Below are 25583 nucleotides of genomic sequence, written 5' to 3'. Positions count from 1 at the left end.
AAACGTAAAATAATGGAAGCAATATGCCATAATTATGTCAATATTTACACAGCTAGAAAGCATATACTTTGCACGTTTTACCTGGTAATGACAAGCGGTAAAACTGCAACGCTACCAGAACCTCCTATAATCTGTTGGGGCCATCACAATGATGATATACCAAGTATTTGACACTCAATTTGTTTGGAGCTGTCCCGATTGACTTGACGGTCCTCCTCTTTCCTCCTCTTTCCTGGTCTTTCTGCTGAAGAAAGCATGTGTGACTGTGCTGAGCTAATGACTGTAATCCAAGGATGTCTCAGTGCTGTTTACCTCCTGAATAAGGGGCCTGTAAAAAGGGTGACGTGGAGATAAAAATAAACGGCAAACGAAAGCGCCCAAGGAGTGGTAATAAGTAGTGTCTGTCCTGCACTGCTGTCAGCCAGGCCCAGTGCTGCTTTATGTGGTTCATGATTAACAGCGGTGACATTTCCCTACTCCAGGACATGTAGAGGCCTTGGGAAAAGGCCTGGGAGTCAGACTACCTTAGTCGAGAAGGAGAGTTAGTGGATGTAGAGGCCTTGGGAAATGGCCTGGGAGTCAGACTACCTTAGTCGAGAAGGAGAGTTAGTGGATGCAGAGGCCTTGGGAAAAAGGCCTGGGAGTCAGACTACCTTAGTCGCGAAGGAGAGTTAGTGGATGTAGAGGCTTTGGGAAATGGCCTGGGAGTCAGACTACCTTAGTCGAGAAGGAGAGTTAGTGGATGCAGAGGCCTTGGGAAAAGGCCTGGGAGTCAGACTACCTTAGTCGAGAAGGAGAGTTAGTGGATGTAGAGGCCTTGGGAAAAGGCCTGGGAGTCAGACTACCTTAGTCGAGAAGGAGAGTTAGTGGATGTAGAGGCCTTGGGAAAAGGCCTGGGAGTCAGACTACCTTAGTCGAGAAGGAGAGTTAGTGGATGTAGAGGCCTTGGGAAAAGGCCTGGGAGTCAGACTACCTTAGTTGAGAAGGAGAGTTAGTGGCGTGCGAGGGATGATTAAAATTTGAGTACACACACACTAGGGTTGTGAGCTTTTAAACCTGATGTTAAGTTTAATTGAGATTTTTGTAACGTTGCAGTGTAAAAGGCAAGACACAGGTGGAGTAGTGCTGTGCCAATACAACGATTTAATGTAAAATCGTGATAATTTTTTCATAATATTGTATCAATATTCTAATCTCTAGAATCTATGTTTATTTATTTATTATGCTGTCGACAGCCGTCTTTTAAATTACTCTAGCGGTCGCTGAACACCCTGGGCGTGTTTCTTTAACAATTTTAGATGTTAAACATATATCACAAAATCTACCTGAAAAGCCTGTTACTGTATTCCCATGGATATAGCCATTAATAAGAAACCCGAAAAGGGTATGCTGTCATTTTACTTTTTTGTTTTATTAATTTCATTACTCAAATGCTAGCTCCAAAGTGGCCACAACCTTTTAGAAGAGATTGTTTCTGTGTTGTTTGGTGATAGAAGGTTAGAAACGTCCTTGTTTTCTCCCCTTTCTTCCGATTTCATACAAATATGGAACATGTCATTGCTAACAAGACAAATAATTGTCCGGTTTGTTTCGTCTGTCATTCTAAAATAAAGTTGTCTGCCCGCAAATGTTCCGCTTGTGCAGCAAACCTCTTACTTTCGCTAGCTAGCCAAGAAGCAGTAGGCCTAATTGTTCTTGGCTGACAATGTTTTCACTTGATCGTGATGATGTCCTGCATCTGCCAAAGGATGTACGCTACATACTTCCCCTTATCCTTAATAAAAATGTGTATGTCTTGAGATTTGCCTTGTTCTTACTTTATTATGATCATATTAGCTGTACTGACCTAATTTGACTGCTGGCTCAATCTCGTTGCAATATATTGTTTAATGCAAACGTAGACATTTGTTTCAAATAATTTCAAATTGAGTGTTTCTTTTTTTATTAAGGGTGGCTAATGGGGATTAGCCAAAGATTGCCAATTGAAGTATATAGCCTAATATTATTAGAGGTTTTCTTTAGCCCTTCAGTAAGTTTGGTGATTCAGCTGTGATATTGTGATGAATCGAGATGTATTAAATCCTAACATGTGTATCGTGATATATAGCATATCGCAACATACTTGCCAATACCCACCCCTAAGGTGCAGGGAGTATCATTTTTTTAATTATTATTATGGAATGGAAACCCAAATAATTTCTTACAAGATAGATCCTTCACTAGAGAAGGATTGACTTTAATAGGGACAGTGATGAGGAATACTGGTGAGGGTAAGTGTGTCTGCCCCTTCCTCTCTCTCTCTGGTGTTCAGGTGTGTCTGTAGAGTCTTTAGTCTGGTTTGTGTAGAGTGACCTAATGTATTCATTGACGAGACACCCTGTTTTGCTGTACTTCAGCATATTGTGAGGTATAGCATTCCATTGCAAGACACAGCATTAGATCACTGCTAGATAGGCTAATGTTGCACGACGCCGACTAAGCCAGCCTGGTGACCAATATGGTGGTCCGCTAGCTTTCTGTGTGCTTGAAAGTACAGTAACTTACCTGCCTTCACTGTTCCAAAGATGCTGTGGACAGACATTGGGATGACAGTGGGATTTAAATGAGAATGTTTACTGAAATACAGTAAAGTCAGGTACATGACTGGGGCGACTGACAGCTAAAATGTGGTTGGTATTTCTTTGTGGTCGGAAGCTGTAGAGCTCAGTGAGAGACTTAACTTCTGCAGCTAAAAATCATATTGTTTTTTTTGGGAGTTGGTATATTGGTGCATTGATCAATTATACATTTTTATGCAGTTGTTTTTTGAATTTGCGTCCAAAGTTGGCTTAACTCTTGGATTGCTTGGTCCACTCATTTTGGACTGATACCCATTACAAGTCCAAGTAAGGATTTATTTTTCATTGCTGGCTTGCCTCCTACAACAGCAGAAGTTCTGGCCTTGGTCCCCTGTGGATAATGGATAATTGTACACACAATGCAAAAAAACTCCATCCACACCCCATCTGGTCAGTTTAGAGTAGGGTTGCACGATATTGGAAATAACTGACATTGCGATAATTTGTTTTTCTGTAATATATATTGCGAAATGAAAAAAACTGGATGTCTTCAGAAATAACTTTGGCTATCAACCTGACAGTATGTATCCTTCATTCTTACCCAGCCCCATCCTCTACAATTACAATTTATGAAACTCATGAAAATTGTTATATTTTAGAACAGGTTGCTAGGTAATCATATGTAACAATAATAGGCATAGCAATAGCGACAGTAGTAAAATATTATGTGCAATTGGACATAACTTACCAACTGCAAGATGCAGTCTGTGGCCAGAGCACTGTAATCTGGTCTACTTGTTCAGGGCGGCAGCCTTCACCATGTCCGCGGCATTGTCTGTTGTAATACAGACTAGATGAATCTCATCTAGGTCACAATCAGCTAAAGCTTCTCTCATCCCTGTTGCGATCTTCTCACTTGTATGATCCTCTGGGAAAATGCAGTTTGCAAACAGCGACTTTTCAGGTGGTCCTCATTAATAAATTGTACGGTCAGACTTCTGTAGGGCTCCGTTGTCCGGCTGGACCACAAGTTCATTGTTGCTGTATAATATTCAACTTGTGCCTTGCATTTCTCGTACAGCTCTGAGATAGCAACTTGAGAACAATAGTTGCGTGATGGAATTACATACCGCTTGTCAAGCGACCGGATCATGTTTTTAAAACCCTCTTTGGTAACCGTGTTAATTGGTACCATGTCTTTGGCGACGTGAAACCACTTACACCTTTGAACAGCATTGCCAGTCCAAATGTTATTTGGGCAGAAATAACAGAGCACCTACTGTCAATCAAATTAAAATAATCTAAACCAAATAGTGTCAGGACAGTGCTTATGCTTCTTTCCAGGCATGTGCCTTGGTGTGTTGCTAGTAGCCAGCTAGATGCTAAGTAGCTGCACTGATGTTGATATTGTGAACAAATTCAATTCACACTCCCTAATAACACACTAACAGCTTGGTCAGCTTAGCTGTTGGCAAGGCATCCGCTAGCTACCAAAGGATAGTTGGAAAAAAAAAAATAGCTGAGAACATTTTAACACAAGCCGCTGCTTCATAGAATGTCTCAGTCGGCCTATCTGAAGTCAAACAATGCAGGGAGGGGATTTGAAGTGGTTGGCTTCGGAACACCGGCTTTCTCATTGGTTCATCTCTACCGAATAGACCATTAGAATCAACATGTTCCATTGGTAAACATTTTAGGTAGTTAATCGGCTGAGTCATCAGTACTGCTGGGGAGCTGCAAATCACACCAAACCTTCATTGAGCAATTAAATGGTTGATGAACTGCTGACAAACATTTGGATGGGCCTGTTTCTGTCTGGGCTCTTGGTCTTTTGCCATGACGACGGGTTATTTTGGAAACCAGTGGTATTCTTTACAAATTGCCTCTGAACCATTCTGTATGATGTGGCCAACTATGCCATCTCCGATGAGAAACTGATATGACAAAAACATGGATTAATGGCGATATAACAGGCACATGTATAATAAACATTTGCCTAAAAGACAATTTATAACTGAGATCCTCCTGCCAAAAGACCAGAATTCCACATGAGAAGAGCACAATGTTTTATGTCTCTGGTTTCCACTTTTTACTTTTGGCCTTGGCTATATCTCGCCACCCGGAGTATTAGTCACTCTTATATTCATGTGCTTCTCATATATGTCACTCCAGATTGGCCTTAATATCCAAAGACATAAATCTAAACACAGCATCTCCATAGAGATTGAGATGTTGTGTCTTCGTAATGCATCTGGAAAACCTTAAGGGATGCTGAGACATGACATGATGTCCGGTTCAGAGTATAGGCTGACTACAGGCATAGGCAACTCCTGCCCTGAAAGGCCGAATAATGTCTGGGACACGAGGTGTGTGCAGTTAACCACCAGGTTGTTGCAAAAATCAGTAGTGCTACCATACTCCAGGACCAAAGTGGTTTACCCCTGAACTTGAGTAAGAAAAACCCATTGCGACCTCAGTTTGCGACCATGGTTTGCTTCTAAAATGCGGGTTTACACCATTTTGCATTTTACCTTTAGTTTAAGAGCATAGAAATATAAAATATTGTTTTTACTTTATATTGTGTTTTCTCCTTTTCTGTCAGACACCTAGAGGACAACCAGATCTCAGTGATTGAGAGGGGAGCATTCCAGGACCTTAAACAGCTGGAGAGACTGTGAGTATCCCTAGATGACTTCAAGTTACTACCCACAAACCACGGCAGTTCTGACACCCTGTTGATACTTTACACCCCTATTTCCACGTTTGTTTGGTTATTTGTAGTGTGGCTGTGTGTTGGCATGTGTATGTTGATGTTTATTGGTTTGTTTACTTGTCTTTGTGCTTGCATGTGTTTTTGTGTGTTCTTATAGGACAGGTTTAGGGTAAATGTTACAATTAGGGTTATGGTTAGAGTTGTGGTCACAGTTGTTCGGGATTAAGTTGAAGGGAAGGATTAGGGGTTGATTTTGATTGGGACTAATAGACATATTTATGTTAGAATTATTTAGTTTGCCTAAACATTAAAGGCACCTGCTCTTTGATACAGGTGAACCATTTCTCCTGAATGTGAAAATCAACACAGACTTGAAACTAACCACTCATTCAAAACAACCCAGAGACCACTGCTTCTGATCCCAAGTTCATGAATGCCCTAGACACTGGGCTTACTGATTTGTCTGTGTGACTGTTTTGGTCTGGAGGTATCTGGTGAGAACACCAACTGGCAACCAAACCAAGACCATCCATGCCATGCTCATCACCTTGTCCTTGGTCTAATTATTTTTTACAAATACCCGTCAGAATCCGGGCAGACCATTTCCTGGACCTCCCAGCCAAATCCCTTGGTCCCTTTCCTGCCTTGGCCTGTCTCATTATCCCTCTACCAGATGTCCTCCTCAACATCCTGTCTCCCTATCCCTCTACCAGATGTCCTCCTCAACATCCTGTCTCCTTATCCCTCTACCAGATGTCCTCCTCAACATCCCGTCTCCTTATCCCTCTACCAGATGTCCTCCTCAACATCCTGTCTCCTTATCCCTCTACCAGATGTCCTCCTCCAACATCCTGTCTCCCTATCCCTCTACCAGATGTCCTCCTCCAACATCCTGTCTCCCTATCCCTCTACCAGATGTCCTCCTTCAACATCCTGTCTCATTATCCCTCTACCAGATGTCCTCCTCAACATCCTGTCTCCTTATCCCTCTACCAGATGTCCTCCTTCAACATCCTGTCTCCCTATCCCTCTACCAGATGTCCTCCTTCAACATCCTGTCTCCTTATCCCTCTACCAGATGTCCTCCTCCAACATCCTGTCTCCCTATCCCTCTACCAAGTGTCCTCCTCCAACATCCTGTCTCCCTATCCCTCTACCAGATGTCCTCCTCCAACATCCTGTCTCCCTATCCCTCTACCAGATGTCCTCCTCCAACATCCTGTCTCCCTATCCCTCTACCAGATGTCCTCCTCCAACATCCTGTCTCCCTATCCCTCTACCAGATGTCCTCCTCCAACATCCTGTCTCCCTATCCCTCTACCATGTGTCCTCCTCCAACATCCTGTCTCCCTATCCCTCTACCAGATGTCCTCCTCCAACATCCTGTCTCCCTATCCCTCTACCAGGTGTCCTCCTTCAACATCCTGTCTCCTTATCCCTCTACCAGATGTCCTCCTCCAACATCCTGTCTCCCTATCCCTCTACCAGGTGTCCTCCTTCAACATTCTGTGTCCCTCTCCCTCTACCAGGTGTACTCCTCCAACATCCTGTCTCCCTATCCCTCTACCAGGTGTCCTCCTTCAACATCCTGTCTCCCTCTCCCTCTACCAGGTGTACTCCTCCAACATCCTGTCTCCCTCTCCCTCTACCAGATGTCCTCCTTCAACATCCTGTCTCCCTATCCCTCTACCAGATGTCCTCCTTCAACATCCTGTCTCCTTATCCCTCTACCAGATGTCCTCCTCCAACATCCTGTCTCCCTATCCCTCTACCAAGTGTCCTCCTCCAACATCCTGTCTCCCTATCCCTCTACCAGATGTCCTCCTCCAACATCCTGTCTCCCTATCCCTCTACCATGTGTCCTCCTCCAACATCCTGTCTCCCTATCCCTCTACCAGATGTCCTCCTCCAACATCCTGTCTCCCTATCCCTCTACCAGGTGTCCTCCTTCAACATCCTGTCTCCTTATCCCTCTACACGATGTCCTCCTCCAACATCCTGTCTCCCTATCCCTCTACCATGTGTCCTCCTTCAACATCCTGTCTCCCTCTCCCTCTACCAGGTGTACTCCTCCAACATCCTGTCTCCCTATCCCTCTACCAGGTGTCCTCCTTCAACATCCTGTCTCCCTTTCCCTCTACCAGATGTCCTCCTCCAACAGACTGTCATCCAGTACTGCCGGAAGACTTATTTTACCTGGGTGTATTTTATGCAGACCCACCTGCTTTTCACAACCATCTGGAATTCAGCAGTATTCCACCATTCCTGGCCCCCGTCATCCCCACCCAACCATGTCCTGGAAGGTCTGGGTATAATCTGGGGTCTGAGTGAAGGGTCCTATGACCACAGCCTACACACTGACATTCCTGCTCTGTTTACTGGAGCCTGTGTGTCACCCGGGGGGTCAGGGTGCTGTTTGTGTGGCACAGGTCCTCTGTGCACACAGCGACCTCTCGCTTTATGACCTGCCTCTGGGACTGCTGGCGTTAGTGCCGAGGTGTTACGTGACAGGGATGACACGCGAATGGAGATCATAGAGTTTCCATGGGGACATGTGTCTCCAGTCATGTTGTGTCTCTCTGGGGGAAATGTATGTCAGTGGGGTTAATTAAACGGGTGAGGGGGTTTAGCTTTCCTGAAACTAAAGAATCAGTGGAGAATGTGGCGAAACAGATCTGATTTACTTGGATTAGATCAAGTCGGAACAGTTAAGTGGTACATCAGTTGTGTTTTATTGGAGATTTGAGGCTAGAGAACGTACGTGACAGTTAATCTGGTTTCTAAGGTTGTGTTTTGCGTAGAGGTCAGGTCGGAGGTTGAGGCCTCAGTTATTGTGATTTGTGGTGTAATAGCTTGGAAAGTTGATATGCTAGCTGACTATGTATTAGGCAAAGCTTTAGTCTGCCCATGCGGCTGTGCAGGCCAGGGATGGATGAGGACAGATGGAGATGGAGGGAGTGTGATCGGGCTTGCTCCATGACATCCTGAGTCCTCCCCCACATACCTCAGCTGTACTCTTTGACCCCTGCTTCAGAAAAAGGCTCTGGTGCAATGATAAGGCCTACCCCCCTGAAACTACCATGTTAGCCTGCGGAGGCTCATTGGCGTGGTAATGGCCTTTAAAGACTTCACATGACCTCAGAGCTTGATAACCTATGACTATCTTCAGAAGAAGTCACCTGCTTAGGCAGCATTGCCAAAAGCCTTAGCCCAGCAGTGAACTCTTGACCGCCAGGCGCTGCCATTGCTTCATGTCAGACTTCCTGTACAGGGACCAGGGTCATCCCACTTCTGACGTTGTCATCTGAACAATTGGTTGAAGCGTCTGTGTGTCGTTTATGTTTGTCTGGCCTTCTCATCAATCTCTGTTTCTTGCTATACCACAACACAGTGGTGCTTGATGTTGCAGTTTTTGTATTTTTCAAGCCTCAGATGTTTCCCAAGTCTGTCTCTCTTTGTGTTTCTGACAGTACACCACACACAAATTCAGACCCACCACCCTATTCATTTTACATGGTGTAGTTAAATGTCAGAGTCTCATCAAACAGCAGCTTGCTTTGACCGCAATGACGTTTTTGTCCCTCTCTCTTTCTCTCTGCCACAATCTCTATCTCTCCATTTATTGCTCTCTCGTTCTTTACCTTTCTCAATCTTTCACTTTGACCTTCTCTTTCTCACTCCCTATCGCTCCCTCTCTTTTTGTTTCCACTCTCTCTCTTCATCTCCCTTCCTTTCTCTCTCTTTCTGTCTTTTTCAGGCGTCTGAACCGTAACAAGCTACAGGTTCTCCCGGAGCTGCTGTTCCAGTCCACACCCAAACTGGGCCGCCTGTAAGTAAAAAAAACGACTTGTCCTTGATATCCGATCGCTGGGAAACATTCAGCTTCCCTCCCCTACTGTTTTAATTTCAATCATTGTCTCGAAAGGGGGTTTGCTGCTGAAATATTTTGCTTCCCATCTGATTTGAGGAGGAGGATAGGAGGTACGTGGCCAGGGCAGGGATACTTGCTGTGTTTTTGTTCTTTTAACCCCCCTGGATGTTGGCCTTTTATTTGGGCAGCGAGTCCCTGCTAGGCGTGAGGTGACACAGCCCCGCTTTGTACTACTGTCTATGAGGTGAAGGTGTGTTTTCCTTGGACCAGAGGGCAACATTGCAGCATTTTCATTCCCAAAGATCCATTTGGCTGAGTCCTTTGAATGCCTGGCCAGGTCACGCCACAGCCGTTGGTCTTGCTGTCAGGGTATTCTGAAGCTGGTCCCCTGTGAAACACTCTTGTTCAGGTTCATTCTGAGTGGAACCAAACCACCAGCCCTGAACTTTACTGGTGTTTACTTTGGGGCTCTCTCAGTAACTGGAGGAATATGTGACATGGGAGCAGCATTGGGGGGTTTATACTTTTTTATTAAGGTTTAGTTCTTTTTTTTTTTCCAATAGGCAAAATGATATTTGAGCTGCTGAATAACAACTGAATCCATTTCTACATGTCCTTTTCCCTTTATTGTTTTGGAGATTACTTCAGAGATGAAATCATGACCTCTTTGTTTGCACTGTGCGGCTTCATATTGTGGTAATGACTTGATCTGTCTTTGACGACAGCAGTCATGGCTCTGTTTAAAGTAATTATACTCTCTTTACATCAGCTGCGGCCAATTGAACATCAGTTTGTATTTCTCCTCTGGGCTATCAATGCTGTCTCAAAAACACTTGTTGAGAATGACAGTTTAATTTCCTCTGCTCTCCTTGCTGCTTCACCATAAAAGCGTTATTGGCAATGAATTCACTTATTTATCAGGGGTTAATATGCCATTATTAACTATTCCAGACAGTTTCTAAAGTATGGAAAGAATGGACACAGTCCAAAGCGAATATTGTAAATCTCTCTGTTCTTATCCTTTAACCATCAGGAAATATAAATTATAGTTTTTGACAAGGTTATTATAATAAATGACAACTGAAATAAAATAAAGACAAAAATGGGAAAAACGATCTAGTGAACTGAAATGAAAGCATAAAATCGCTTGTTGATGGTAGATAAATCACTTCAATAACGATTTGCTGCTGTGACACGGGGTTACTTCACTATATTATTGGAATGTACAAAATCAAACCATTGTAGCATCAGAGAATGCTAGCGTGTATGTAACAGATTTTAGAAACTACATCAGGAAAGCCCCCATAACCATATCAACTTTTTCTGGACAATGAGAGTCAGCCCGCAAGCTGCTATCTGCTTGTCAGTTGCAACCAGAACCAGAAGCCTTCTAACTTGCAGTCAAATACTGTTGCCAAACAGTTGGCACAGGTCCTCCTAAAAGAACTGTGTGATTGCCTCACATGCATACTCAAACCTCAGGCAGCCATCTTTGTCCCTACCCTTACAGTGGCTTCCTTAATGGACCCTAGGGGGACTTCTCTGAACAGAGATGGAGCCACTGAGGAGGCGGGCTTTTGTCCTTCAGCAGATGAGACAGTTCTGGCAGGGAGCAGTAAAACCACTGGAAAATGCTAACACCATGAATCCAACAAGCATCTAGACCATAGTGCTTCAAAAATATTGATTCCTCGCATCCAATATTCTGTTTGAGGTCCCTGTTCGGCCAGAGGGTCAACCTGTTAGAGGGAAAGGGGAAATGTTTCAAGTCTCAGTTAAACTAAAAAAAGGATGGTTGTGAACATGAGCAAGAGAGTTTACTTACACCATTCCATATTTCTGCAACAAGTCTCTTATCCCTTTTAATCCAAATCTCAGTAAACTGTGTTTGTAATTTTGACCTGAAAATTATATAAAACTAAATGTAAAAGTGTTTTCTCTAAAACTCTAGCTAATACAAAACGTGTTTCCCACTACGGTCATTTGGATTTCTCTATCTGGAGACTTTCTGTTATGACTTAACTGTCCTTTAATGAAGGCTATCTTAATCTAGATGGAGAGAGAGGTGGTTTATGAGCCTCTTCCATGAGCTCTTCCTGTCATTCCGGGCTATTCGGGGTGATGTTGGCGTGATATGAATTGCCTAACTCCTAGATCTGCTTGGGCCGGCCAAGCCAGGGCAGCTGTAGAAAGCACACGCTACTCATCACAGTTCGACAGCGTTATTCAGTGTGAAGTCCCTCGACCTCAGCCTTCACATTGGCCAGAAATCCCGGAAACATTCTGCTGCTTCAGGTCGGGGTCATTCTAAGGTAACGGCCTCATTCATTCGCTGTAGTAGAAAGAGTGAAGACAGAAAGACTGGGGGAGAGGAAGTCAGGAAAAAAGGAAAGATGTTCTGTCCTGTCAGTTCGGGGGGACTTTGATGTGAATGTGCCATCATGCAAACTATTGTATAATAGATGACCTGGAGACAATGGGGGCGGAACGGACTGGGCAGACTGCTTCATCTGTGGACAGACCTAGGTGTTGACTGACAGGAACTGGGGCAGTGTGAGGGTCACGGTTTTGGGTTTGGAAGGCTGGGGCTAAAGCCTGGTGCCCCAGAGTTAGGGTGTATTGCTTGGGGGTTGGTTTGGGGAGGCCGGTCTGAGTCAGTCGGGTGGATGGATCATAGATGATGGAGCCACTGGGCTGCTGGCTGGGACATTTGTGGTCAGCGCTCCCTGTGTAGGCCCGCTCTGCCTGGAAGGAATGTGGTTAGAGTTACAGGGCCGAGACTGCAGCCTCACTCTGCAGATCACTGTCTCTCTGTGTGGCCCTCTCTCTGTCTCTCACTCTCTCTTTATGTGTGTGGATCGCTCTCCATCGAGTAGGGGATTTCTGTCTCAGTCCTTCCCCTCTCTGCTCTGTATCTCTGTTCGCCTCCTCTTTAACTTCACTGACACCACCTCTAGGGGACTTAGCAAATGGCAAGCAAATGAAGTATTAGGGGTTTCATGAAGATGCCCGCTCCTATTAATGGTGAATGGAGGTGGCCAGTCACCAGTCACCCATATTGTATTCATTCCACTTCCTCCTGGCTGGCTGGTGGTCAGGCCCCTGGTGGCGCTGAGCTGTGGTGGGGCTTTTGAAAGCGGGACATTTCAGTCAGTGATACCCATGGGACTCAAACAGTCCCTGCCGTTATGCCCTGCTCAGGTTGCGTGTGATTGATGCATATGGAGGGGCATTATGCATGATGTTGTCTTCTCTTCCCTCTCATGCCCCTCCGATTGGGAGTACTCTCTTTAATCTCGGCGACCACTTATCAGTCTGTGTGTAGAGGGCCGTTAGAGAGCAGTTATCCTGGTGGAATGCTATGGTCAGTGTGGTAGTGGGTGAGTCTCCCCTACTCAGAACCTCCTGTTGATAGATTCTGCCAGAAAAAAAGGGAGAAAAAAGTAGGGACTCTTTGTTCTGGATGCTGCCCTCCCGTCCTAAACCTTTCCCAAACACTGCTGTCGTTTGCTCACCGCTTGTTTTTGACAGAAATCGTTCCCTTGTTTTCTCATCACACCAGCTCCGGCTTTGCTTTGTTTGGTTTTTAGCGCATATTTGCGAGAAACAAATAACTCTTGCGCACATTTTGCTTCTCACGCCAAGTGCCTCCCCTTCTCACTCCTGTTAGTCGAGTAGTGGTTTAGCGAATGGGCAAAGGCACCAGGTGGAGCTTATCTGAAGTTGTCTTCTGTGTATGTCAGTTTAAACCAAGCCGGGTTCAACAGACGTGCTGCGTTCTATAGCCCAGAGTTGTGCTGGGCATCCTATCAGTGTCGGTCTTAAAAAGCTGTTAAGCTGGCGAACAGGCTGTGTGGCTTTGTACTGCCTGACCACAGTGCTCCTCCTGCCTGCGATAGCTGCCTAATAATTCAATATGTCCCAAACAAATAAACCACGGAGCCCTGGCACGCATCTCCGCCGTGGGGCCCACTGATTGTTTTCAGAGAAACTAAGCTGTCCCAGAATGCAGGCAAAATGTCTCCCAAAATAGGGCTGTGATCAGCCAGTTTCTAGAGGCCAGACAGCTTTGTGATTTACTCCAAAGACATATTTAGATAAATACAAGCTACAAAGACTTGGGAGCTCTGCATGTTGCAGAGCCAATGAGAGGCTGAGGCACAGCCTGTTGGTAGATGTTGAATTTGTTTCTTTTTCTTCAGTGGTATTGTTCGTTTTTAGTGCTTTCCACAATGCTACAGTACCTGAGTGTGGTAGTATGTAAAGATAAACTGTAAAAGTGGGACAGGAAAAGATCAAAGAGTGAATCTTAATATAGCCAATTAAGCTCCAACAGGAGATCTGTCAATTAACGCTCCCCTACGTTCTCGCTTTCCTGCTCTTTCTCCCCTCTCACTCTTTGCCCCTCACTGTTTCCATGCAGAGGTGGTATGTCATTGCCTCTAGGTACTTAACCTTGTCATGTCTCTGGATTTTCGGAAACCGATCTAGGCAGGTCGAACGCAGACCCAAAGCAGCTCTCTTTGGGGGAAGCTGCTGCTCGCCTGACCGTTTCTGTTTCTGCTGACAGAAGGAATGAATAAATAAAACAGTTTATACTTGGCAACCCAAGTGCTTTGTCTCACCTCAGCAGTTATTGACCCTGTGAGGAGCAGAGAGAAGAATGTTTGCCGGGGTGCTTTGTGATGGGTGGGTTTGTGTGTGTTTGTGATGTGTGTGTTGGTGTGTATTTGTGATGTGTGGGTTTGTGTGTGTTTGTGATGTGTGGGTTTGTGTGTGTGTGTGTTTGTGTGCGTCTGCGATGCGTGTGTTTGTGTGTGTTTTTGCGATGTGTGTTTGTGTGGCTTTGTGATGTGTGTATTTGCGTGCGTTTGCGATGTGTATGTTTGTGTGCGTGCATTTCAACAGCCAGTATGTCTTATAGTCAGCAGAAGCAACACCTTACAAGCTAGAGGCTGAGAAGCTATGAAATGTCGACGGGAGTTGGCCGTATATTTTATGTAGCAAAGAATGTATGTGTACGTGGTGTGTACTGAAAAAGCAGAGATACATGTGGTAGCAATTGAATGTCCAAACGAAGGTAGGGAAACATGTGATAGAGGCAGCTTTTAGGATGTATATTTTCATAGAGTTAATACCTTCCCCTGAACCATTTGCATTCAGCGGGCTACAGGCTAAGGATGAGCTTGGTTAGCAGCCAACAGCACTCACACAATGTTTGTTTAATGACAATTAAGGTTTACATGTGAGGCGTAATCAAAAGCAGCCATGTCTATGGAAACCTCGACTGGGAAGAACTGAGATATCCTCCACTTCTAGAGCAGTGGAGAAAGAGCCTTTTGTTGAAATAATCGACCCTGATTTGAATATTTGCTTTATTTTTCTTGAGGGGCTTTTAAAACCTGGCTTATTGGGTCTGGGTTTTAACAACACATGGTTATGTTTCCTGCTAAGATATTCAAGACAGATTTAAAAGATTGTGAAATGCACAGTAAATAATATATTTATGATATATATATATATCTACTATAAAAAATGTACTTTATATGTATATACTATATATATCTGTAGGAAAACAATATATAAGACACTGGATCAGGGGAGCAGCATTACGGCACTATTTACAGTAGAGATCAGATAGGACTAAATAATGTATAAGTCTCTTTGTGTGATTGTAGCCCAGGATGCACTGTCACTGTTAATAATGGTGTTAGTACTATTGTAATGTGCTGCTGTTAAGAAAACTGGTAGTACAACTGCGATCTCCAGTGGGCTGAGTTTATATACCACAGATTAACAAACGTTAAGCCCTATCTGTTTTCTCCATGCTAAGATTTGAAACAGCTCCGTGAATAAATGTCTTCACAAATCTCCATGTTAATTCTTTGAACATTTCCGAGTACTCTTTCCAAGACGGAGCACAAACAATTTGTTGGAAGGGGTTTGTTCTTCCATTTCCATTTTGCGGTGCTCTAAACCGGATGTGTCTGTAGTGTACAGCTCTGCTCACAGAACTCATGAGACCAAGCTGACCAAATTACACAAGATATTTAGTACGAGATTAGGACTGCTTCACAGTGCCACTGCCTGGCTGCACTGTCAGTTCTGCAGGTGTTGCCGACCTGGCCTGCCGTGTTCACAAATACTGTTGGGAACATGAATACAGAGCCTATGAAATGCACACTAAAAGAAATAGGAAGAGAGACTGTGACGTCTCTTGGGTTGCCAGTTTTCGCAGACTTGGATGTCTTTAATACACAATCACACAGGTATGAGCTCTCTAGCGGTGGGTAGGTAGTAGCACGAGTACAGTATCTAACAGTAGTGGTGTGTTTATGGTATTGTTGTGATATCGTCTTTGACGATGTAGCGTTTGATATTCTTTGGCAATACTGTCATGTAATAGTTGGGCTAATACTCATGTATCTTTCCTTTACAAGTTGTTCTCCATCATTTTTTCAAACATATAAGACATTTGTTTTAAGCACTTTTACAATTAGTTCTGGAAAAATCAAAAATTAAAATCTCTGTTTTGTACCGTAAGCAAGACTTTACTATGGAAACTTAAATCACAATATTGAATCCATATGTGTATAGAATCATTAAAATCGTAAAAGTAAATATGGTTTCGGGACTTATGTATTTAAATGCAACAGATTGTGAGGTTCTTGGCCATTCCTGTTGCTATCTAATAGCTATGGTGGTTTCCAACGTCTGGGCTGGGCTGTGCTTCTGCAGGCCTGGGCTGGTCTTCTGCAGGGCTGGGCTGGTCTTCTGCAGGGCTGGGCTGTGCTTCTGCAGGGCTGGGATGGTCTTCTGTAGGTCTGGGCTGGCCTTCTGCAGGGCTGGTTTCTCATCCATTGGACTTTGACAGAGCGGAGAGTCATGTTTTACATGTTTGTGGGTCAGAGAAGATAGGTAATGCATGCCTTTCACTGGCCATGAGGATCCCTGAGGATCACCCCATCCCAGCCTTGTCCATGTCCACTCGTGTCTCCACTCAAGAACTCTAATGACCCATTTGACTGAAGTTACTGAACCACTTTTGACATTTAAGTCGTTTAGCAGATGCTGTCTTCCTGAGGGACCTGAAGTTGTGAATGCACACATATTGTATTGCTTTTGGGTACGAAAGGGGATTCGTAGGAATTGCCTCCTCAGCTCTGTGTTGGCAGAGAGTGCCATGCCCTCCCAACTGAGCTCCACACGACCAATTCCTACTCTCAGTGGCCCAATGTCATTGCAGATTTAATCCTGGTGGTACTGCAGGCTAACAGTGTAGGCAAGGTGCATTAAGTAGCGTTGTAGTATGAAGCTGCGGTGGCTGAGGCTATGACTGGGGGCAGAGAGGTTGTCTCAGACATCCTTAATGTGCGAGTGAAGAGAAGGGGCTGTAACGTCTAGTGCTTATTCTCCATTAAGGGATTAACTCTCTGCCATAGGGGGTGTGGAGGGAGGAGAATGGACGCGCCGCCACCAAAACGACTCAGACTTTCACTCAGACTGATGTTTTCTTAAAGCAAAAATAGCGCCGGAATATACAGTCAGCCGAGCTGATTCAGCTGTGTTGTCCCCGAGGCCGAGCCTATTGATTTGATCCATTTGTGCCAGGCAGTTTTAATGGGGATCAGCAGGTTGTTAGTGGGCTCACGGTGAGATGGCATGTCTGTCAAACAGTCTGGACTCCCATCCAAGAGATACCGTGTGTGTCTGTTGGCCCCTGGGGATGGAGGGGGAGAGGCCAGATGCCCTGCATTGATTGAGGGTGCCTGTAATTTGGGAAATAGTTTGGGGCCGTTATGCACTAAGGTGTTTATCACAGGTGGTTCCCATGACGACCAGCAGAGATAATAATTGGATTTAAATGGGCTGAACTGCTTGCACATGTTTCAAAAGGCAGAACGCATGTAATCCCCCTTCCAGTCCATTCCTTTCTCTTTCGCTCTTTCTCTCTCCCTGTCACTCTCTTTTTATCTCTCTCCCCACGCCAGTCTCTCTCTCTCTCACTCTCTCTCTTTCACTTTCTCTGTTTGCATATCTTATTTCTAGTAATGTAAACTGCTTTGTTGTCTGCCTTTGCGTCTGTGACTATGTTGTCTGTTACCGCTGACCAGAGGCTATATTAGAATCACACTGAGCATCCACTACAGAGAGAGAGACAGCCACATAAACGGTGAAACCGGATTTAAACATGCTTCCACTCTAGTAAATATAGTGTGCATTTAAGCCACTTAAAAACATGAAGAGATATTTGTGTACTGGTATTTATTCAAGCTGTTGAGGAAGTAGAATGAGGCGGGGCATGTAACAGGAGATATTAAAACAACTCTCGGCTCCTTGCCTGGTACCCTGGACACTTTGAAAGGCATTATGGGGGATTGTGTATGTTAAAAGGGGTATACAAGGGATTTGGCGTTGTTTAGGCTGAGAATTCTTCCAGGGCTTTAGGTTATGTGCTGCAAGACCTCCCTCATCAGCTGTGACCTTACTGGAACTATTGGCAAAAGGACTGTTTGTTTTTGCAAGTGTGAACTAAGCACACTGCTGAACTGTGGAATGTTCTTCTTGCGTATGCAGTGGGCATCCAGGCACAGGGGATGGAAAGCAAACAGAAATATTAAACCAGGCCAACGTGCTGCCTGCCTTTCTGCTACCTCTGGACTCGTCTGAATGGATGTCTTCCTCTGCCTCATGCGCCGTGACTTGATGCCCTTCACACAAGGTTGATGAAAAAGCCAGATGAGCCAGCACATTTGCTGCGTGTGCAGTGTTCACTGGAACATCTGAATTTGAGTTAGACAAACAGGCATGTCAGTTTTATCAGCCTCTCGGTATATATACCAGGGCCTGCTCAGGCGGAAGTGTTTAGTGGGCAAATGTGACAGCCGCTCGCTACATGGCAGGCATCCTCCCTCCGCTCTCTCCCACCATTCGCCACTTCTGACAGGAGGGTTGAGGTGGGCCTGGAAATCAGTCATTCCTTGACACTGCACTGCTGTTTGGGTTGGTTTTGCCCTGGTTTGGTCGGGGGGCAAAACATATGCAGTGGTCACCTCTTGCTGCAGTACAGAGGGGATCACGAAGGCTCAATGAGTCCGTGACCATGGCGACCCGTGTGTGTGTGTGTGTGTCCCAAATTAGACACTTATCCCTATATAGTGCACTACTTTTGAACAAAGCACTCTAGACCTTTGGTCAGAATTTATGCACTTAATGTGGAACAGGGTGCCATTTGGGACGGCCACCTCAGAGGGCACGCGTGGTGGCGGTGGCACTCTCATTAAACAGGACTAGGGAAGGAGATGGCATGCAGAGCCGGGTGCTATGGTCACTTTAACAAGAGAACAGCAAGCCTCTGTGGGCTCAGCACCGCGCATTCATACTGTCCCACAGAGCCCTGGTTTCAATTAACAGAGACAATCACATTCCGACTGTCCAACAGAGCCCTGGTTTTAATTAACAGAGGCAATCACATTCATACTGTCCCCAGGAGCCCTGGTATCAATTAACAGAAACAATCACATTCACACTGTCCCACAGAGCCCTGGTTTTAATTAACAGAGATAATCACATTCCGACTGTCCCACAGAGCTCTAGTTTTAATTAACAGAGACACTCACATTCACACTGTCCCACAGAGCCCTGGTTTTTATTAACAGAGACACTCACATTCACACTGTCCCACAGAGCCCTGGTTTTTATTAACAGAGACAATCACATTCCGACTGTCCCACAGAGCCCTGGTTTTAATTAACAGAGACAATCACATTCCGACTGTCCCACAGAGCCCTGGTTTTAATTACCAGAGACAATCACATTCACACTGTCCCACAGAGCCCTGGTTTTAATTAACAGAGACAATCACATTCCGACTGTCCCACAGAGCCCTGGTTTTAATTACCAGAGACAATCACATTCATACTGTCCCACAGAGCCCTGGTTTTAATTAACAGAGACAATCACATTCCGACTGTCCCACAGAGCCCTGGTTTTAATTACCAGAGACAATCACATTCACACTGTCCCACAGAGCCCTGGTTTTAATTAACAGAGACACTCACATTCCGACTGTCCCACAGAGCCCTGGTTTTAATTACCAGAGACAATCACATTCAGACTGTCCCACAGAGCCCTGGTTTTAATTGACAGAGATAATCACATTCACACTGTCCCACAGAGCCCTGGTTTTAATTAACAGAGACAATCACATTCCGACTGTCCCACAGAGCTCTGGTTTTAATTACCAGAGACAATCACATTCACATTGTCCCACAGAGCCCTGGTTTTAATTAACAGAGACAATCACATTCATACTGTCCCACAGAGCCCTGGTTTTAATTAACAGAGACAATCACATTCACACTGTCCTACAGTTTCCTGGTTCTGATTTCCAGCGACAATCGGCAGCTAGCTGATTAAGGCTGCCTTTTATGATCGAAGTAATAAGTGTCCACTGCCTTAGTCACCGCAATGGGATGCTGGTAGACTTCCTCGAGCTGCTCAGTGTGATTTATTGTCCACTGTGTTCTGATGTGTCTCTGCTTCTCTCATCACCGTGTGAGAGGGGCTTTGAACAGACAGCCCAGTGATTCTAGTCCGTGTTGTGCAGATGCTTCGTCCTCCATGTTGTGAGTTGTTGTTTGGCTGAACTCCGTAACCGGGTGGTGGGTAATTATTTCAGGGATATGAATGTCTGCTTGCAGTCTGCCTGCTGAATATGCATGGCTCTTCTTCTCTGTAGAAACCACCTACATGGGAACTTTGGAAGTTCTGTGTGTAGAGGGAACGGTTGCAATATGTTATTTTCTCTTCCCTCAGTTTCTAGTTTTATTGAAGCCAGCACTGTTGGATCACGGTTCCCTATACCTTGTATTTGATAGTTCTCCCCCTCTACTTTTCTTTTGGTATAGGATGTAAAAACAGCAATCTAGTCTGGGCTCGGCTGTCAATCTCTCCCTTAGCTGATGACCCTGAGCAGATTGCAGATGGATTTAGAGACCATGGAAAAACAAAATGAGTGCTTGGTTGGTGGACAGACTTTTCCCTGAGTGAGTGTTGTACGTTCTGCGGGCTTCGAGGTTCCTGTCTTTCTTCCACCCTCCTTTCCTCTCTTTTCTGTCTCAGAACAGTCTGCTGTAATGATGTGCCAACCGCAGACAGTCAGACAGACGTAAAGACAGACAGATATACAGGCAAAAGGACTGACAGACAGATGAAGCAACAGACAGATGTACAGAAACATGCACACAGACAAACAATCCTCTGCAAAAAAGCAGACAGTCAGTCCCACAAACATACAGTACAGTTTGTTATAACACTGGTAAAAAAAAAAAAAAAAACACTTCACATTGATTCCAGGAAAGAAAGCAGGCAGAGGAAAAACACCACTAGATATTAGTGGTGGGAATGGTTATCACCAGAAGCTTAGAGTAATATACAAACAATACAGACAAGGAACACTGAAAAGAAGAAAAATAAACCGGCCCAAGCGTCAAGTGGCTAATCCTAACTGCCGGGCTTTCATGTGGTCTTCTGTCAAAGCAAAGGTTGACGTCATTCTACTGGCTAAAATGACCCTCCCTCACTCGCTTCTCTCAGACTACGAGAAAAATTAAGAAACTTTATTAACATAATATAATGGTATTTATTTGATAGGGGAAAAAAATCTGTGATTCAGTGGGGGGCGAGAAGGACGTAGAAAACACATCAGCAGAGCATCCCCATGTGAGGCCGGTGTTAGGCACTGTTCAGTAACATGTCTTACAGATGGAGGGACAGCCTCATGTCGGATAGCTGTGTGGAGCTAATGAGAAGAACACCCTGCTAGGACGCATAAAGGGCTCCTCTGTGGCCACTGGCTCCAGGAACATAGTGGGGGGGCATCTGTTGCCACAGCAACCCTACCAGGAGGTCATCTTCTGTCTCGGTGCATGACTTAGTGGTGTGTACCCCTACTTTACAAGACCGCAGGGACCACGTCTTTGCTTTTCCCATCATCCATCTGTATTATGGTGGAGGTCTTTATTTATTGTGTCCGCTCGTCGCAAAGTGGATGGGGAGACTTCGTTTGGTTGCTGAGTAACACCCTGTTTTCGAATGTTGTGAAGTCCTGCAACAGAACTAACATACTATATGTGGAGTGTGGCGCTATTTGGGACCAACGATCCCCCATCTCCCATGCAGTAACTTTAAGACTGCGTGGGTAACTTTAAGACTGTGTGGGTGACTTTAAGACTGCGTGGGTGACTTTAAGACTGCGTGGGTGACTTTAAGACTTTGTGGGTAACTTTAAGACTGTGTGAGTGACTTTAAGACTACGTGGGTAACTTTAAGACTGTGTGGGTAACTTTAAGACTGTGTGGGTAACTTTAAGACTGCGTGGGTAACTTTAAGACTGCGTGGGTAACTTTAAGACTGCGTGGGTAACTTTAAGACTGCGTGGGTAACTTTAAGACTGCATGGGTAACTTTAAGACTGCGTGGGCAACTTTAAGACTGCGTGGGTAACTTTAAGACTGCGTGGGTGACTTTAAGACTGCGTGGGTAACTTTAAGACTGCGTGGGTAACTTTAAGACTGTATGGGTAACTTTAAGACTACGTGGGTAACTTTAAGACTGGGTGGGTAACTTTAAGACTGCGTGAGTGACTTTAAGACTGGGTGGGTAACTTTAAGACTGCGTGGGTAACTTTAAGACTGCGTGGGTAACTGACTGAGACAGTACCCGGGGCTATAGCCCCTACATCTCTCAAACGAGGACTGGGAATGTTGGGAAGAGTGGGAGCCGAGAGAAAGATATCTGAAGATATTTGACAAGAGGTGAGTTCGTCAGACCTCCTTTGCTGCTCTCGTCTCCATTCTCCCTCTCCTCCTTCCTACATTCTCTTCCTTTGAAGGATGCACGCCACCCCAAAGAGCCCATGAGCAAGTAGCCCCCACCTCAACACAACTTTTTATAACATTAGGCAAATGGGATGGTAAATCTTACTATGTTTGTGTTTGACTGATTCCAAATGTGTTACCGAAAAAGGACGCGTGCGCTGCTGTATTTAGATGGAATGTAAAGTACTCAGTACTCACTGCCTCATTTCTCAACACACTCTGACATATTTAGCATTTCTTCAATTTTTGTAGGGATGCATCAGCTCTGAGGAACATCAAGGAACATGTGAAGTTGCTTAGGTTCCCTTTGTAGCACTTTCAGGCCTGCTAAACACAAGGCCACATGTGGTCAACCTTTTTCATGAAAGGTCTCTGGACATCGTCATGGGGACTGGTGTGTCAGAGTGTTCATGTGTTTGTGTGTTTAATGCAAGTTTTTCTTCCCTAATTACTCCAGTGGGGCAACATTCCAATGAACAGTGCGCGTAGAGGACAAAGGTTTGAATCCATATTGAATGTACATGCATTTTCCTTTATGTATACGTTCTAAAACATAGTTAAAACGGCCCAGAAACAGGATAAGCTTTTGGTTCCTGAGAGGAATAATGTCCCTAATTTTGGAAGACATCACATCTTCCAAAGCAACTTAGTTTAAGGTCACGCCAACAGAAATGTGGATACGTTAAATGCCTTTCTCACGCTCCATTATTGTGTGTCTTTGTTTTGTGTGTGCGTGCGTGCACTTTTGTATGTTTGTGTAGACCTCTAGGGTGAGAGCTGATCCATTCAGTGCATGGTCCATGTGACTTCAGTGGTGCATGTTGGAGCGATGTGGCTGCTGTATGGGGCCTGACTAATCAGCACTGCCCCCCCCCCAGAGAAACAAACACCAACTATGGCCCCATTTCCAAGAAAGTTGTGACCCTGTGTAAAATGGAAATTAAAACAGAATGCAAAGATGTGCAAATCATTTTAACCCTATATTCAATACCAAATAGCACAAAGACAACATATCAAATATTGAAACAGATTTTTTTTTATTGTTCCTTGAAAGATATATGCCCAGCTTGAATTGAATGCCAGCAACACGTTTTAAAAAAGTTGGGGCAGGGGCAACAAAAGACAAAAAATTGTGTAACATTAAAAAGTACCTTGTGGGGCATAGCTGGACGGATGCAAAGTGGAAAACTGTCCTGTGGACTGACAAAATATTATTTTGGGGAATCATGGATGTCACGTCCTCCAGGCTAAAGAGGTGAGGGACCGTCTGGGTTGTTATCGGAGCACCGTTCAAACGCCAGCATCTGTGGTGGTATGGGGGTACATTAATGCACATGGCTTGGGTGACTTGCACTTCTGGGAAGGCACTATTAATGCTGAACAATATATACAGGCTTTGGAGCAACATATGTGGCCATCAAGACTATGCCTTTTTCAGGAAAGGCCTTCCTGATTTCAGAAAGACAATGCCAAACCACATTCTGCACATATTACAACAGCATGGCTCTGTTGTAAAAGAGTCCGGCCTGCAGTCCAGACCTGTCACCCATTGAACATTTGGCACATTATGAAATGAAGAGTGCTGAGCAGCAGAAATCCTATATCAAGCAAGAGTGGGAAAACATTTTACTTTCAAAACTCAAGCAATTGGTGTCCTCAGTTCCCAAACGCTTACAGAGTATTGTTAAAAGAAGAGGTGATGCAACACAGTGGTAAACATGCCCCTGTCAATACTGTTTGGAAATGTGTGGCCAAATTTCAAAATGGACATATATATTTCCCAAAAACAATACAATTTCTCATTTTCAACATTTCATGTGTTGTCGTAATATTCTCAATAGAAAATAGGGATAAACGATTTGCACATCATTGCATTCTGTTTATTTTAGAATTTTATGAAGCATTCCAACTTTTTTGAAACAGGGATAATTAATCAGGATCCATTATTTGTTTTAACAGATTATTCTTAACTATTGATAGCAGCTGATTTGCTTCAGCTTAGGTATATTTGGGCTCAGTGGGACCATTGGTTCATTTGGTGCCTTACTCTGCCATCTCAGCTCCAGCGGGGTCTACCCACCACCCAGGGGGCTTTGCCATTTCCTGTCGCGGCTAACTAATTAACCCTTAATGTTCCAGTTCACACAGACCATCTAAACATAAGTAATACTTAATGGCTACCCGGTTATCCTATTTCTTTCCCCCTTTTTTTAATTCTGACTTTTCAGTATTGACTGTATGCCCATACCTTACATTCTAACCACACACATACTGACATATACACTCCGACACTCAAAAACATTCGGACAGACTCATATTCATACTCACACTGAACGCACGTGTATTCTCATGCCACACACACACATAGATACACGTTGCTTCTGCTACCCCTACATAGTGCACAGTATGTACAACCCAAATAAACTAAATTAACTCATACTGGTGCTCCTTTTAAGTTGCCGTGTTATGGTTATTTTTATTGCTGTGTATACATCCCTTTTTCTTGTTATTTGTAATAGTGTGTATATTCACTGTGTGAATATTTTCTATCTCTACGTTGTTGTATCAGTTCTATGTGTATTTGGTCCTTTAGTGAGAATGTTACTGTGAGTCTTCACCTGTTGTTAACAACCATGTGACCGGTGCATTTTGATTGGATCAGGCTGAATGGGTTCCTTTCCTGTGAGAGACATGGAAGGGAGACTTAATTTCAGCCATCAGTGACCAATGGGACATCGTTGATGCATGTGCGTCTGACTTGCTTCCAGGCTTGGTCCACTACGGGCCAGACTGCCTGCCTCTCCCTTCGTGTGACAGGGTAGAGTTATGACCCCGGGAGAGCTCGTCAGAGTGGACCGTTCCGGTAGACATGCTGGTTTAACGACGTGTCGAGACAGAGAACCTGACAACTCTCAGGAAAACAGCTATTTTCTCTTCTTTCCCTGTCTAGATCTAGCTAGACCAGGGGAAGCTGTAATCCAGGATTGTTTAATCTCTGCTATTTTATGCCTCGTTTCCCGTGGGATATTGAGACTGCTAGTCTTGGCAACGGGCCAACCTTCCCTAACCCAGACGACGAGGTCCCAACATTTCTCGACTCTTTTCTCGCACCTGTGTTAGTCACAAGTCTTCACACCAGGACATCCTGATCCAGAAGTGTGCGCAGACCGATTGGAACTAGACTTTGTGTGTTTGAGCAAAGATCTGAGGAGGCCAGAAAAGAACGTGGTTAAATCTCTGACGTTGCAGCATGTGTTGGCGACGCAAAGTTGAGCCGTCGAGGGGGATGAGAAAAAGAGGCGTGCGGCGTCCTTCTCTGTTGACTCAGAGCTGAAAACCACGGAGAACGCCAAGCTTGGTAGGGATAAACAAGCTAAATGACATGGTGTAATGCCTTGGATTCTGAACATAGCTCAGCAAAATGCTTTCTGATTCTAATTATGACATTCATTAACGCTCCAGAATATCGGAAAAGCCAGCCGTGACTCGAGACCAGAGGGCCCCAAGCAGCTCTGCTTTGAGTCTGGGCCAAGTGAGTCTGGGGTAGGAAGGATACTCAGA

At 44.7% G+C, this 25583-nt stretch overlaps 1 protein-coding gene across 1 annotated transcript in view; it reads left to right on the top strand.

The window, feature by feature from the left end:
- Nucleotides 1–25583, top strand: part of slit3 (slit homolog 3 (Drosophila)) — a 171596-nt gene that overhangs the window by 8276 nt on the left and 137737 nt on the right. The window contains exons 3-4 of the mRNA XM_010899016.4: nt 5161–5232; nt 9029–9100. Of these exons, the coding sequence (XP_010897318.2) occupies nt 5161–5232; nt 9029–9100 (144 nt within the window). The remainder of the gene's footprint in view (nt 1–5160; nt 5233–9028; nt 9101–25583) is intronic.

Source organism: Esox lucius, chromosome 4, assembly GCF_011004845.1.
Source record: "Esox lucius isolate fEsoLuc1 chromosome 4, fEsoLuc1.pri, whole genome shotgun sequence".
Classification (NCBI taxonomy): Eukaryota; Metazoa; Chordata; class Actinopteri; order Esociformes; family Esocidae; genus Esox; species Esox lucius.
The sequence above is the reverse complement of the archived record's forward strand: the minus strand, read 5'-3'. Positions and strand labels throughout refer to the sequence as shown.